The following is a 12,894-nucleotide window of genomic DNA, read 5'->3' as shown; positions in this document are numbered from 1 at the left end:
ATAGATCCCATCCAGCCCAGGGGACTTGTCTATTTTTACACTCTGTAGTATTTCTAATACTACTTCCTTGTGAACCTCAATCTCTTCTAGTCTAGATGCAAGTATCTCTGTATCTTCCTCACCAACATTTTCATTTTCTATAGTGAACACTGTTGAAAAATATTTATTTAGTGCTTCCCCTATCTCCTCTGACTCCACATACAACTTCCCACTATTATCCTTGATTGGCCCTAATTTAACTCTCGTCATTCTTTTATTCCTGACATACCTAAGGAAAGCCTTAGGGTTAACCCTGATCCTATCCGCCAACAACTTCTCATGTCTCCTGGCTCTTCTAAGCTCTCTTTTTAGGTTTTTCCTGACTTTCTTGTAGCCCTCAAGTGCCCTGAGTTTTCACATTTTGTCCTAACATAAGCCGCTGCCGCCTTCTTGACCAGGGATTCCACTTCCTTAGTAAACCACGGCTCACGCGTTCTATATCTTGCCTCCTGCCTGACAACCACGCAAATATAAACTGTTCTACTTACCCTTCCCAGAAGTCCATTGCTCGGTCCTCCCTCGCTGACCTGAAGGTAAAAAGTTTAAATATACTTACCGGCCTTCCCGACAATCACATCACACCAAAGTCACCTCCTCCCGGCTCCCGCCTCTCGCTGCTCCGAAGTGGACTGTTGGCCTGAATCGTTATAGTATGATTGGATAGTGATTCTAAAGTTGAAAAGTGTGGTGCTGGACAAGCACAGCCAGTCAGGCAGCATCCAAGGAGCTGAAGAGTCAACGTTTCAAGTATAAGCTCTTCATCAGGAATGAGGGAGTGGCCAAAGGGAGGGGTGAGGCTGGAGGGAAATAGCTGGAAATGCAGTAGGTAGATGGAGGTGGGGAATGATAGTGATAGGTCAGAAAGGAAGTCTGAGAAGGTAGATGGGAAGGAAGATGGACAGGTGGGATAATTCAAGAGGGTGTTCTGAGTTGGAAGGTTGGGTGTGGGGAAATTAAGAAACTGGTGAAATCTACATTGATCCCGTGTGGTTGGAGGGTCCCAAAGCGGAAGATGATTTCTTCCTCCAGCTGGCTAGAGTTTGGTCATGGAGGAGGGTCATGGAGGAGGCCCAGGACTTACTTGTCTTTGGTGGAGTGGGAGGGGGAGTTAAAGTGTTCGGCCATAGGGTGGTGGGGTTTAGATTAGATTAGATTACATTACAGTGTGGAAACAGGCCCTTCGGCCCAACAAGTCCACACCGACCCGCCGAAGCGCAACCCACCCATACCCCTACATTTACCCCTTACCTAACACTATGGGCAATTTAGCATAGCCAGTTCACCTGACCTGCACATCTTTGGACTGTGGGAGGAAACCGGAGCACCCGGAGGAAACCCACACAGACACGGGGAGAATGTGTAAACTCCACACAGTCAAGTCGCCTGAGGCGGGAATTGAACCTGGGTCTCTGGCGCTGTGAGGCAGCAGTGCTAACCACTGTGCCACCGTGCCGCCCTTGTTTTGTGTGTGTGTCCCAAAGATGTTCTAATGATTCTAAAGGCCAAGCATGTAATATTCAATTATTTTGAGTGACCTGACTTCACTGATCAGAATAGAAGACAAATTTAAGATTGCATCTGTGGTTCATCGCTCTTGGCTGCGATCTTTTCTGTGCTTTCTTGTATCGAGTGCATTATTCTCTGTTAATTCAGTTCCAATTAACACACACAGCTTTCACACTGAAAGGCTGAACAAGTAAGGGCAATACTAATGTCTTAAAAACCGTAGCAGTTGACCTTTGATACTCAGGTCACAGTCCAGACATAGGCAGCTTGCTCTGCTTGTAGGTACTTGGCTGCGCCAATGACATTGGCTCTTGTGTCAATGAGATATTCAGAGAAGTGTAAGAGCAGGAGGTTGTCACTTAATTGATAATAGGCCAGGCTTTTCACTGTTAAAATCTATCCCCCAAAGCAGAGTGTCGGCTTGTTGTCTGACTGTAAACTGTGTTACAGGATGAGTACCAGAGGGTGAGATATCTGTATGATGACGTAGTGATAGCACAGTGACGGGAATTAATGGGATAACAATTGGCCTCAACTGCTTTCAGTTCCTCTCGGGGGTTGAAGAGGAATTTGAGTACTTTACCCCCTCCCCTGCCCCCACCCTCATTCCCTGGAGTTTTTAATGATTTTGCCAGAGTCATTGAGAAGAACGAGCGATGAGACGGAGGTAAATATTCTTCATTTCAACTACTTGACCCTGATCTTTGTCCCCAGTTGCCTGTTCCCGAGCTGACAGCCACAATAAAGCCCTTCTTGGTTCACAAGGTGAAGCACATGATCTTGCAGTAAATGTTGGTCAAAATAATTCATTGACCAGTTTTGAGTGATTTTGCACCTTTTCCCCTTCAATAATGTTTGAATGTATGTGCAAGTAAAATTCCTGGAAGAAGCAAGTTAAATCAGGTACAAGATAACTTTAATAGGAAGAATGTTGTCGTCTTATTGTGCATTTTTTCCATGCTCATTACAAAGTGAGCCAACTAAAGGATTTCCTTTAATAATTAAAGGAGATAATGTGCACAGATGCAGCAGAATGATTGGCTGTTGTCCACTAGGTGTATTCTGCAGTTGCTGTTAGCGGGAACCCCCTATTGTATATGGTAATTTAAGATTGAGATCAGATGTTGCAGAGCAGTATAATTATCTTGGAAGCTAATTCAATAAAATAATCATTTGCAGCAGCTGCACTACCACGTAAGGGAGAAGAAACATTTGTATTCCGGGCATCCTAGTCTTTTCATTAGTTCGCTATTTATCACTAATTGTACTTGGGGCTGGGAGGTGGATCTCTCAAAATTTACTAATAGAATCTATTTTCCTATGTCAAGATTGCAAGAATATATCAAAACCTTATGGACTGATTACAGTTCTATGGGATAAGTATTGTACTGTTTGACATGTTGCATTTTATTTGTGAATAAATCTAGTTACGTAGTTTAGCCTGCATGCAATAATCTAGTGATTTTTTTTTCCCTTGCATAATAGAGGATTCTGACAGGAATTTTCCAATGTTGCAGTCCACAATTTAGTTTGGATTAGGGCCTTGCTAATGTGTGTCAGTAGGGAATAGTCGATTGCATCCCAGATCCCCACAATGTGTTTGGAAAGCATTGGGTGGAAGCTGGAGCTGGAACACACAACACTGCTTAGTTTATTTCATGGGCCTTCTGTGCCCCCCAATCCAGATTTTTTAACTTTGTACTTAATCTGCCTTAAGGGATCAGTCATACTCTTCCAGGTCCAGTCTTCAAAGTCTTCTGCCAGGAGAAAATTCCTATCGATGATCTCAGATGCTTCCCACCAGTTTTTGAAACAGCCCACTCCCATCATGGAGATCTCTGCTACTCCGTTTCTAGTGATAAGGTCACCATTGGGCTTTAGAACAACAATGCTTGGGATGACCTTGATATTGTACATCTTTCGTAACTCTCTAGAAAATAAAATACCAACATTAGTTGAGCGCATATTAACTTTTGAAAGAAGCTCTTTTAAAAGAAAGAAAGAGAATCTGTATAATGCCTTTGACTCACTCATGTCGTGGGTTTTTCATAGCCGGTAAAATATTTGGAATTGTAGTCACTGCTTAGCGGTAGCCAACTGCAGTCTGATTGAGGTGAATGTGCAAGAATCCACAGCAGTAGCTAAAGAACAGCAGGAAGATTTTCCCCCAGTGCCGTGACCAACATTCAATCCCACTTGTAATGTCAGTTTAAAAATGTATTGATGACACTGAGGTTTTTGGCTGCCATGATTCCTACTTCACATCAGTGACTTATTTCAGAAGGAATTTGTGGATTGTGAATTGCTGCGGGATATCCTGCATATGCAGAGTGTCACCAGATTGGTCCCTGGGATTCTTTGAGCAGAGATGGGGGAAGACCGGGTCGATATTAGAAAACAAGGGGCGATCTCGTTGGAATGTACAAAGGTCTTGACAGGGCAAATGCAGCAAGGATATTTTCCTCTGGCTGTGGGGAAGGGTCTACAATCAAGGTACACAGTCTCAGGATAAGGGGCAGGCCGTTTAGGATTGAGATGGGTGGTGAATCTTTGGAATCCTCAACCCCAGAGGCTTGATCAGTTTCAGGCATCACACAAGGCAGAGATTGATAGATGTCTAGCGATATCGAGGAATATGGGGATAGTGCAGGAAAATGGCATATTGAATTAGAAGGTCAGACGCGATTTAGTTGATTAGTGGAGCAGGTTCAATGAACTGAATGGTTTCCTATTTCATGTATCAATCCAAGTTCATTCATTCTTAGTAAATACCACAGGGGGTGGCTGACTCAGTGGTTAGCACTACTGCCTCACAGCACCAGGGACCCAGGTTCGATTCCAACCTTAGGTAACTATCAAGTGCAGTCTGCATATTCTACCCACGTCTGCATGGGTTTCCTCCCACAATCCAAAGATGTGCAGGTTAGGTGAATTGGCTGTGCTAAATTGCCCATAGTGTGCAGGGTAGGTGCGTTCAGGGGTAAATATAGGGTAGGGGGAATAAGTCTGGTGGGTTACTCTTCGGAAGGTCAGCGTGGACTTATTGGGCAAAAGGGCCTGTTTCCACACTGTTAGGGATTCTATGCTTAACACTGATCAGGTGGCACAGTCGCCAGTGAAGATAAAGACATCAGAAAAACATGAATGAAGTTGGGATGAGCACTGCTCTCTCACATTGCTAGGGTAGGTTTGATTCCACCCTCAGGTGATTGGGTGGGTGGAGGTTGCAAATTCTCCCGGTGTCTGAATGGGTTCCCTTCAGGTGCTCCAGTTTCCTCCCACAGTCCAAAGAGGACCTGATTAGGTGTACCTTAGAACTCTGTGGGAAAATAGGGAAGTGATTACTAGGCCCCTTTCTGAGCTATTTATATCTCGATAATCACAGGTGAGGTGCCGGAAGACTGGAGGCTGGCTAACGTGGTACTACTATTTAAGAAAGGTGGTGAGGAAAAGCCGGAGAACTACAGACTGCTGAGTCTGACATCTGTGGTGGGCAAGTTGTTAGAGGGAATCCTGAGGAACAGGATTCACATGGGAAATCATGTCTCACAAACTTGATTGAGTTTTTTTGAAGAAGTAACAAAGAGGATTAATGAGGGTGGAGCGGTGGATGTGATCTATATGGACTTCAGTAAGTCATTCGACAAGGTTCCCCATGGGTGACTGGTTAGCAAGGTTAGATCTCATGGAATACAAGGAGAACTAGCCATTTGGATACAGAACTGGCTCAAAGATAGAAGAAAGAGGGTGGTGGTGGAGGGTTATTTTTCAGACTGGAGGCCTGTGACCAGTCAAGTGCCACAAGGATCAGTGCTGAGTACACTACTTTTCATCATTTACATAAATGATTTAGGTGTGAGTATAGGAGATAAAGTTAGTAAGTTTGCAGATGACACCAAAATTGGAGGTGTAGTGGACGGCGAAGAAGATTACCTCAGATTCCAATAGGATCTTGATCAGATGGGCCAATGGGCTGAGGAGTGGCGGATAAAGTTTACTTTAGATAAATGTGAGGTGCTGTATTTTGGAAAAGCAAATCTTAGCAGGACTTATACACTGAATGGTAAGGTCCTCGGGAGTGTTGCTGAACAAAGGGACCTTGGAGTGCAGGTTCATTGTTCCTTGAAAGTTGCACGTGAATAGGATAGTGAAGAAGGTGTTTGGTATGCTTTCCTTGATTGGTCAGAGTATTGAGTACAGGAGTACAGGAATTGGTAGACGTACAGAAAGTTGGTTAGGCCACTTTTGGTCTCCTTCCTATCGGAAGGATGTTGTGAAACTTGAAAGGGTTCAGAAAGAATTTACAAGGATGTTGCCAGGGTTGGAGGGTTTGAGCTATAGAGAGAGGCTGAATAGGCTGGGGCTGTTTTCCCTGGAGCATCGGAAGCTGAGGGGTGACCTTAAAGGGTTTATAAAATCATGAGGGGCATGGATAGGGCAAACAGATAAAGTCTTTTCCCTGGGGTGGGGGAACTTCAGAACTAGAGGGCATAGGTTTAGGGTGAGAGGGGAAATATAAAAGAGACCTAAGGGGCAACCTTTTCACCCTCTGGATGGGTATATGAATAGGAAGGGTTTGTAGGGATATGGGGTAATGCTCGCAAACGTGACTAGATTAGGTAGAACTAGAGGGCATAGGTTTAGCGTGAGAGGGGAAAGATATAAAAGGGACCTAAGGGGCAACCTTTTCACCCTCTGGATGGGTATATGAATAGGAAGGGTTTGGAGGGATATGGGGTAATGCTGTTAGATTAGGTTGGGATATCTGGTCGGCATAGGCGAGTTGGACCGAAGGGTCGGTTTCTGTGCTATACATCTCTATGACTTTAAATGCAGGTTAGGTGGGTTGGCCATGCTAAATTGCCCATAGTGTCCAGGGATATACAGGTTGGAGGGGTTAATCACGGAAATGCAGGCTTACAGCAATAGGGTGGGTGTGGGATGGGTGTGCGGGGTGGAATCTGTGTAGGCTGCTCTTTGGAGGGTTGGTGCAGACTTGATGGGCCGAATGGCCTCCTTCCACACTTTAGGGGTTCTGTGATTGAATTCCATCCTTGTACTTCTGAATCACCCACCTTGACAGTCAGATATATTTTGAACAATATTGACCACCTTATCGTTGACAGTATATTCATAACATTTCTCACTCTGGGTAAAGACCTTTCTTAAAAGACCCTCACACTGTTTTTACGTAATTTAGAAACTCCTCAAGCTCACTGCAGTTTCCCTTTCATTGAGCTTAGCTTCTCTCCCTTGTGAAAGGACCCCGCGCAGGACTTCATACTAAATGACCCCTATCCTTCAGGAAGCAAGGTAGAAGGCATACTCTTGTCTACATCACTAATGATGAGGTGGAGATGGTTGAGAGCATCAAATTCCTAAGAGTGACGATCACCAACATCACGTTGATGTGACGGTCAAGAAATCACAACAATGCCTCTATTTCCTCAGGAGGCTAAGGAAATTTTGCGTGTCCACTAAAACCTTTACCCATTTTTATAGATCAACATAGAAAGCATCCTTTCCAGATGCATCACAACAGTACAACTGCTCTACCCAAGATCGTGAGAAACCCAGGCCAACCTTCCATCCATTGACTCCATTTACATTTCTCCCTGCCTCGGGAAGGCAGCCAACATCAAAGACCTCTCTCGCTCTGGTTATAATCTCTTCCAACCTCTTCTGTCAGGCAGAAGATACAAAAGCTTAAATGCACGTACCAACAGATTCAAGAACAGCTTCTTCCCCACTGTTGTCAGACTTCTGAATGGATCTCTCAAATGTTAAATTTAATGTTGGTCTTGGTCTTTTGCACCTTCTGTGCAGCTGTAACATTGTATTCCTCACTGTCCGATTACCATAATGCACTTTGTTTGGTGTGATCTGCCTGTGCTACATGCAAAACCAAACTTTTCACTGTATCTAGGGACATGTGACAATAATAAATCAGATTAGATTCACTACAGTGTGGAAACAGGCCCTTTGGCCCAACAAGTCCATACCAACCCTCTGAAGAGGAGGCCACCCAGATCCATTCCCCGTATTCACCCCTGACTATGGGCAATTTAGCATAACCAGTTCACCTAACCTACACATCTTTGAATTGTGGGAGGAAACCCGCACAGACACAGGGAGAATGCACAAATTCCACACAGTCAGTTATCCAAGGCAGGAATCAAACCTGGGTCCCTGGCACTGTGAGGCAGCAGTGATAACCACTGAGCTACCATGCTGCCCCAAATCAAAATGAGTTTGTGTTGGAGGAGGAAGTAATCTCCCTTGAATCTAGTGACAAATGAGTCAATGTTGCAAATGTGCCAACCATCAAATCTAACTGAATAAAGCCCAGAGAAGAAAAAGTAAGACCCAGGAGAAAAATGGAATGATACAGAATAACCTACCGGGGGACTTTAGGAGTGGCATAGATAGGATAAATAGACAAAGTCTTTTCCCTGGGATATGGGCCAGGTGCTGGCAGGTGGGACTAGATTGGGTTGGGATATCTGGTCGGCATGGATGGGTTGGGCCGAAGGGTCTGTTTCCATGCTGAACATCTCTATGACTCTATAACTTGCACGACTGTAGAACTTTTCACATCATCAAAAAACACTTGAGGTGCACAGGCCAGATTTGACACTGAGCTGCCCGAGGAGACATCAAGGAGGATGATTTAATGCTGGGGTCGAAGGGAGTGAATATGAGTGAAGATGAAAGGTTTATGGAGGGAATTCCAGAAGCTCAGGGCCCAGGCAGCTCAAGCCACTGCCACCAATGATAAGACAGTTAAAGTCATGAATGTTCAAGTGTTCAGAACAAGAGGAATGCAGAAGTCAAGTAACAATGTGTCACAGGGTAAGGAAGAGCTGCGGCATAGAGGAGTTTGAAAATTGAGCAGATTGGGTCTATACTCATTGGAGCTTAGAAGAATGAGAGGTGACCTTATTGGAACATGCAAGATTTCCCCTCTCCTGTAAAACCCCTTGTCTTCAATATATATATGCCACTTTTTCTAAGCTACTGTCCATTCTGAAGAAGGGCGCCTGGACTCAAAACATTAACTCTGTTTCTCTCTCCACAGATGCTGCCAGAGCTGCTGAGTTTCTCAAGCAATTTCTGTTTTTGGTTCAGATCTGCAGCATCTGCAGTTCTTTGTTTTATTAAGATTCTTTGAGAAGTCAACAATACATGCTGCGAGGTTGTTTCCCCTTCTAGGACAGTCCTTTGACCAGAGGGCATCATCTCAAAGGGGTCACCCACTTAAACAGAGATGAAGAGGAATTAGTTCTGAGGGTAGTGAATCTGTGGAATTCATTACTATAGAGGTTGGTAGAGGCTGGTCTGTGAAGTACAGTCAAAGCTAATGGACTGAGTTTTTATTAGTAAAGTGTTGTGGGGAAAAGGCAGGAAAGGAGTTGGGCCAAGTCAGATCAGCCATAATCTCATTGAGTGGTGGAGCAGACTCACACAGTCATACAGCTTGGAAACAGATCCTTTGGTCCATGCCAACCATAATTCCAAACTAAACTAGTCCCACATGCCTGCTCTTGGCCTATATCCTTCCAAACATTTCTTATTCATGGACTTATCCAAATATCTTTTAAGTATTGCGACTACCTACATCCACCACTTCCTCTGGCAGTTCATTCCACACGTGAACCACTCGCTGTGTAAAGATGTTTGCCCCATGTCTTTTTTAAAACTTTCTCCTCTCACCTTAAAAATATGCCCCCTAGTCTTGAAATCCCCTATCCTAGGGTAAAGGCCTTTGTTTTATCTTTACCCCTCATGATTTTATAAACCTCTATAAGGTCAACCCTCAACCTCCTACATTCCAGTGAAAAAGGTCCAAACTTATCCAGCCCCTACTTATAACGCAATTTCCAGCAACATCCTGGTAAATCTTTTCTGAACCCTCTCCAGCTTAATGATATCCTTCCTATAACAGGGTGACCAGAATTGCACACAGTACTCTAGAAGAGAGGCCTCACCAACATCCTGTACAACCTCAACATAATGTCCCAACTCCTATACTCAAAGATCTGAGCAATGAAGGCAAGTCTGCTAAATGCCTCTTGACTCGAGGGGCTCAATGTCCTACTTCACTCTTACATCTTATGGCAATTTTATGGAAACACTAGTTTCTGAAGAGGCTTGACAGGGTCTATGCTGAGAGGATGTTGTCTCTTGTAGGGGAACATAGAATTTAAAAATAGTTTCAAAATAAGGGGTCTCCCATCTAAGACCGAGATGAAGAGGAATTTACATAACATAAGAACCAGGAGCAGGAGTAGGCCATTCGGCCCTTTGAGCCTGCTCTGCCATTCAATAAGATCATGGCTGATCTTTTCATGGACTTAGCTCACCCTTAATTCCTTGACTATTTAAAAATCTCTGTATCTTTGCCTTAAAAACATTCAACTAGGCAGCCTCAACTGCTTCACTGGGCGGGGAATTCCACAGATTCACAACCCTCTGGGTGAAGAGGTTCCTCCTCAACTCAGTCCAAAATCTGCTCCCCCTTATTTTGAGGTGATGCCTCCTAGTTCTAGTTTCACTCACCAGTGGGAACGACCACCCTGCTTCTATCTTATCTATCCCCTTCATAATTTTACATGTTTCTGTAAGATCCCCCTCTCCCATTCTTCTAAATTCCAATGAGTGTAGTTCCAGTCTACTCAATCTCTCCTCATATGCCAACCCTCTCAACTCCACAATCAACCTAGGGAACCTCCTCTGCACCTCTTCCAATGCCAGTACATTCTTTCTCAAGTAAGGAGATCAAAACTGTACACCAGCACTCTATACAGCTGCAGCATAGCTTCCCTACTTTTAAACTCCATTCTTCTAGCAATGAAGGACAATATTCTATTTGCCTTCTTATTTACCTGGTGCATCTGCAAACCAATTTCTTGTGACTCATGCACAAGGTCACCTAGGTCCCTGTGCAAGCAGCATGCTGCAATTTTTCACCATGTAAATCATAGTCCATTTTGCTGTCATTCTGACCAAAGTGGATAACCTCACATTGCACTCCATCTGTTAGAGTCTTACCCACTCACTAAATCTTAATATATCCCTCTGCAGATGTTCAATGTCTCTACACACTTTGCACTGCCACTCAGTAGTGTTACCTGTGAATTTTTACACACAACCCGTAAGCCCCAACTCCAAACCAGCGATGTACATTTCTTCCTTCAGAGGTCATTAAGCTTTGGAATTCTCTCCCCAGTGAGAATTGGAGGTAATTGAATATATTCAAGGCTGAATAAGAGAGGTTTGAGGTCCACAAAGATGATAAGGATGTTAGCAGGGAGAGGAGTATGCACAGACAGACAGGAAATTGGAGTTAAAGCCACAATCTGATTGGCCAGGATCTTACTGAATTGTGGAGCAGACTCAGGGTTCCAAATGGTCTCCTCCTAATTTGTACAGTCTCATTAAAGTTAAGGTGTTGAATCGGGGAACAGTGATCAGCAAACACAGCAGTGATGAATGATCACAGCCAGGTGTGAGTTAGGGTACGAGTAACTCTAATTTATCTACTATAATCCTTTACACTGTTGGGGAGGTAATGGCCTAGTGGTATTATTACTAATCTAGCAATACAGGTTGTGTTTTGAAGACTGGGGTTCAAATCCTGCTGTGCAGATAGTGGAATTTGTCATTAATAAAAGTCTGGAGTTGACTCTGATTATGAATTGATTAAATGCCCTCTAGATGATTAGGGATGGGCAATAAGTACTGGCCTAGCTAGTGATGCCCTCATCCTAAGAATGAATTTTTTAAAAATCTCATGCAATTCTTATCAGTAATAAGTTCCACTGTTTGCAATTTAATTGGACTCATCTCATGTTTCTTCATTCACCTCGTTACTGCCCCCTTGTGTCCTGCACCTGCCTCTGCTGTCATTTGGACAGCACCTTTTTTAAAAATATTTTTACATTCCCTGTTGTGTTCCAGCAACACCTTTACCTCTTGTACTTATCCTGGAAAGGTAGGTAGAGCCACTTGCTGGGCAGTGTCCGGAGGTGTTGCTGTTCCTGCTCCTTTGTTTGATCATGGGAGACGTACACAGGCACCAGCTGAGCTGCCCGTTCCACATAGAACTCATCCAGCAGACGGCTGGAGAACTCCTGCAGCACGGGGGCAAACTCCTGGCATTTCGGGCACTCCCTGGACCCGAAATAGAGCAGCACCAGCTTGTTACGCACTTTGTTGTCCAGCTCTTGGGGGGTATCCAGTTGGTCCCGGTCTCTGTTGTTCACTATCAGAGTTATTCCTTCGAACAGGTTTGCCATAGTGAATGATCATCTTTGCAAAAGCCTCTGTGACAAAAGCAGATTTGCCCAGTGAGGATTATAATTAATCTTCAATTAACTCACTTTAATCTTCTAGCCCACCCGACTTCTCTTCCTCAGCCTCCGACAGTTTCAAGGAAAATCAAGGAATGGCACATTAAGTGTCTTCTCGGAATTTTGCAGCCATCCGACCTTAAACGTCGATAAATACCTTCCGATTATAAATATATCACACATTTTCTCTGTCAGAAAGTGCTATTGCCACTTACACCACCTCTGCCTCATCTTTTGTTTCTTAACGTGTTTGATTATCACTCCCAATTGCCTTCCTCATATATTCCTTTTGTCATTATGCAGCATGTAGACTGCAGAAGAAGGTGATTCACGTCAACAAAGTGTACTGGCGCTTAAAATCCGTCTGAAACTCTCTGTCTAACCCCGTCAACATGACACCAGTGTTGGACTTGGGTGGACAAAGTCAGAAGTCACATGACACCAGGTTACAGTCCAACAGGTTTATTTAAAATGGAAACTTTCGGAGTGCAGCTCCTTCATCACAAGTGCTCAGAAAGCTTGTGGTTTCAAATGAACCTGTTGGCCCATTAGTATGTTCTTCTATCCCTTTCCCCCTCTCATATGATTCTAATTATTAGTGAGTGTTGGATACTGTGGATTCAAGAGGTGTAGTTTATCCTTGCTTTGTTTTAAGAGAGAAATTGAATGAGAGTCTGTAAGAAATTAAACAGTTTGTGAGGGCTTGGGTTTTATTTTAAATTGGAACAATAGAAGCAGTCTGAATGGGTGTGGATTAGAGTGGTGCTGGAAAAGCACAGCAGTTCAGGCAGCATCTGAGGAGCAGGAAAATCGACATTTCGGCCAAAAGCCTTTCATCAGGAATAGTGGCAGAGTGCCTGCAGGGTGGAGAGATAAATGAGAGGAGGGTAGGGGTGGGGAGAAAGTAGCATAGAGTGCAATAGGTGAATGGGGGTGGGGATGGAGGTGATAGGTCAGAGAGGAGGGTGGAGCGGACAGGTGGGAAGGGAGATTGGTA

At 44.1% G+C, this 12,894-nt stretch overlaps 1 protein-coding gene across 2 annotated transcripts in view; it reads right to left on the bottom strand.

Moving 5' to 3' along the window:
- Positions 1-2,444: 2,444 nt before the first annotated feature.
- The window catches only part of nxnl1 (nucleoredoxin like 1), a 73,170-nt gene continuing 62,720 nt past the window's right edge, over positions 2,445-12,894 (bottom strand). The window contains exons 1-3 of one of the 2 annotated variants that reach the window (XM_043694709.1): positions 12,113-12,282; positions 11,518-11,870; positions 2,445-3,475 (exon numbers count right to left, since the gene is read on the bottom strand). In XM_043694709.1, the coding sequence (XP_043550644.1) occupies positions 3,202-3,475; positions 11,518-11,843 (600 nt within the window). In that variant the 5' untranslated portion in view covers positions 11,844-11,870; positions 12,113-12,282 and the 3' untranslated portion in view covers positions 2,445-3,201. Of the gene's footprint in view, positions 3,476-11,517; positions 11,871-12,112; positions 12,283-12,894 lie in introns of those variants that run through there. The other variant, XM_043694708.1, reaches the window with a different exon arrangement.

The sequence above is a fragment of the Chiloscyllium plagiosum genome, chromosome 8 (genome assembly GCF_004010195.1).
Source record: "Chiloscyllium plagiosum isolate BGI_BamShark_2017 chromosome 8, ASM401019v2, whole genome shotgun sequence".
Classification (NCBI taxonomy): Eukaryota; Metazoa; Chordata; class Chondrichthyes; order Orectolobiformes; family Hemiscylliidae; genus Chiloscyllium; species Chiloscyllium plagiosum.
This window is presented reverse-complemented; position numbering and strand designations above follow the sequence as displayed.